The following is a 2,445-nucleotide window of genomic DNA, read 5'->3' as shown; positions in this document are numbered from 1 at the left end:
TTTAAGAAAACCAATGATACTTTTGTAACCGTCCAATTCAACTAAATGTGTGAAAGAATCTATATGCAACGCAGGAGAGGTGCGGTGCAAATTTTATTTAGTGGATAGCCATGGACATCTTTGGCATTTTATTGATATATTTGGCAGCCATGAAGAGAAAATAGATTTAGCAGGAGACATTGGCTCCGGGATCCACACCCAACTGGCTACATATTGTATTGTAGTAATTAACTCTGCTGTTCACTGCAGGAGTGTTTCCACCGTTGCATTCCATGCTGTTGATGGCTTTAATTGTGGCGCCGAAGCCCTGCCCGGAGGTTATGGCAGAATGACAGTTCTGCATCCAGAACCACACGGCCGTCTTGAAGGAGATGGTGGCGTCCTGCCCCACTACGTCTGGGTTGTTCAGCCCGTCGAAGCCTATGTTCTGCCCAGCTACTCCGTAATTGTAATTCCTGCATTCATTAAAAATCCAAAAGTCGGTTTGTTAGCCCTCAGTTACCATTACAGATGAGACGAGGGGATGGTATTAGTGAGTTACTTACCAGCTTAACTGGAGAGGGCCGCGCCCATGGTAGCTCTTCCCGCTCGCACACGGCCACGAGGTGGATGTGGCATCACAGTAGATGATTGGAGGATTTATCTCGTTGATGTAGCACAGCCCTAACATGATGACGGAAGAATTAATTAATTAATTAATTGATCTATCAAAATTCATCATCCATGAATTCTTTGAAATCAGATTGTAGAGATTATTATGGTTGTTGAGTAGATAGATTATATACCTCCAGTTTCGTGCATCACATTAGCGAAGAAGGCAGCGAGCTCTCTCTTCTGGTCGTCGCTGGCGCCGGTGGTGCCAAATCCAGAATATGCATTGGCAGCTGCAATGAAAGCGTCGTAAGTGTAGAATCCTTTGCCCTCGCAGGAGCTGGCAGCTCCGCCCGCAAGGCCATCGAAGACACTCTGGGAAATTATGGTGCCCACGTTTCCACCTCCGGTACTAGGAGATCCTCCACCTGAGATTGTACAGGGGCCGCTCTGGCAGCCATGGTCGCAGTAGTCGGAGGTCGTCCCGCAGTATCCATACTTGCTGCAACAAAGACCGCTGCCACAGCCACAGTTTTGAGCATTAACACTGACGCCCACCAGGAGCAGCACTAGCACCAGAGCCATTACCGAAGTACCACAACTGACCCCCATAACTAATAATTTTCTCTATTAAAGAATCCCGCGCTCAATCTCAATGTTTGATATCTTTATGGAACTACTCAATCCAATTCTTCCCTCTTTATAGAGAAATCCCAACGCAATCTCCTCTTCCCCTAGTACTTGTTAAGGTTGGGTCAATATTGGCAGCTTTTATTTTATCAAACAATTGCAGCCATCTGGAGTTTGATTTTATAAACTAATTGCGAGGACTTCATAGGCGGCGGGACGCGCTAACGTTGAACGCCCGCGAGTCTGCCTTAACATTGGTTCTTTACTCCTTATGCGTCAGATGAATCGAATCTGTAATCAAGAGAGAATGGTCGTCCTCTAAAGACCTGAGAATTGTAGATTTGAACATTCAATAGGCAGGAGTGAAATCAAGTCTGTTCCATTGATACAGTATCCAATTTGAGAGTGAAATGGCTTGTGATTTGTTTTTCAAATACAGTTTTAAGAGATTTATTCTTCTCATTATTAAGAAGAAATTGTGATTAATAAAACTCGAGTGTTTCCATTTTGAAATTCCAACCCTATTTGAATAAATAAATTGCATTCCGTACCCTATTGAATAAACTGAAGCTGCAATTGAGATAAGATGCCGCCAGTTAAGCGTTGAATGCATCGAATCCGCCTTGTGGGACGCGCAGTGTTGAATGCGGGGAGTTCAAGTTTCCCTCATGTGGGTTGGCGCTTTCCATCTCAGTGATTTGTGGTTGTGACAATGATGGGACAACATCATTTTCGTGGAAACGAGATCCCAATTCTATGATAGTGTTTTGAAGGACATGTGAAACTTTCTATAAAAATCGTACCATTGGAGTGAGTTTTGTTTACGCATTTAGAACCATATATAGAACCATATAGTGTTGTAAAAATCACATTATTAAAGTGAGTTTTGTCTAAATGCGAAACATATAATGTTGTAAAAGTCACATCATTAGAGTGAGTTTTGTCTAAGTATTTCGAATCATATAGTGTGGTTCATTGTCACCAAGATGAAGAACAAGAAAACACAGAAGCTTATAATTTTTTATTTATGCTCCAATCTATTGCAATATTTGTGCCAAAACTGCCTTTGGAGTTGAATGCGGGGAGTTCAAGTTTCCCTCATGTGGGTTGGCGCTTTCCATCTCAGTAATTTGTGGTTGTGACAATGATGGGACAACATCATTTTCGTGGAAACGAGATCCCAATTCTATGATAGTGTTTTGAAGGACATGTGAAACTTTCTAT

General features: G+C 42.5%; 1 protein-coding gene across 1 annotated transcript; it reads right to left on the bottom strand.

Moving 5' to 3' along the window:
- LOC149238003 (endochitinase 4-like) lies at window positions 1-1,271 on the bottom strand. The gene is made up of 3 exons (XM_089372886.1): window positions 786-1,271; window positions 546-663; window positions 1-455 (listed from the first exon to the last, which is right to left on the bottom strand). The coding sequence occupies exons 1-3, from the start codon at window positions 1,201-1,203 to the stop codon at window positions 167-169; spliced, it is 825 nt and encodes a 274-aa protein (XP_089229012.1). The 5' UTR covers window positions 1,204-1,271; the 3' UTR covers window positions 1-166.
- Window positions 1,272-2,445: the final 1,174 nt, after the last annotated feature.

Source organism: Pinus tabuliformis, chromosome 8 (assembly GCF_031772625.1).
Source record: "Pinus tabuliformis cultivar Carrire ecotype Pingquan chromosome 8, CPIR1, whole genome shotgun sequence".
Classification (NCBI taxonomy): Eukaryota; Viridiplantae; Streptophyta; class Pinopsida; order Pinales; family Pinaceae; genus Pinus; species Pinus tabuliformis.
Note: the sequence above shows the minus strand (reverse complement) of the source record. Positions and strands in the feature narration are given on the sequence as shown.

Bases quoted from the DNA above. Each gene is read 5' to 3' on its own strand.
- LOC149238003 (XM_089372886.1), bottom strand. From the start codon at position 1,203: ATGGGGGTCAGTTGTGGTACTTCGGTAATGGCTCTGGTGCTAGTGCTG. The intron at 664-785 runs GTATATAATCTA...TCATCATGTTAG, and splicing joins TGTGATGCACGAAACTGGAG to GGCTGTGCTACATCAACGAG. The intron at 456-545 runs GTAAGTAACTCA...TAATGAATGCAG, and splicing joins GGCCCTCTCCAGTTAAGCTG to GAATTACAATTACGGAGTAG.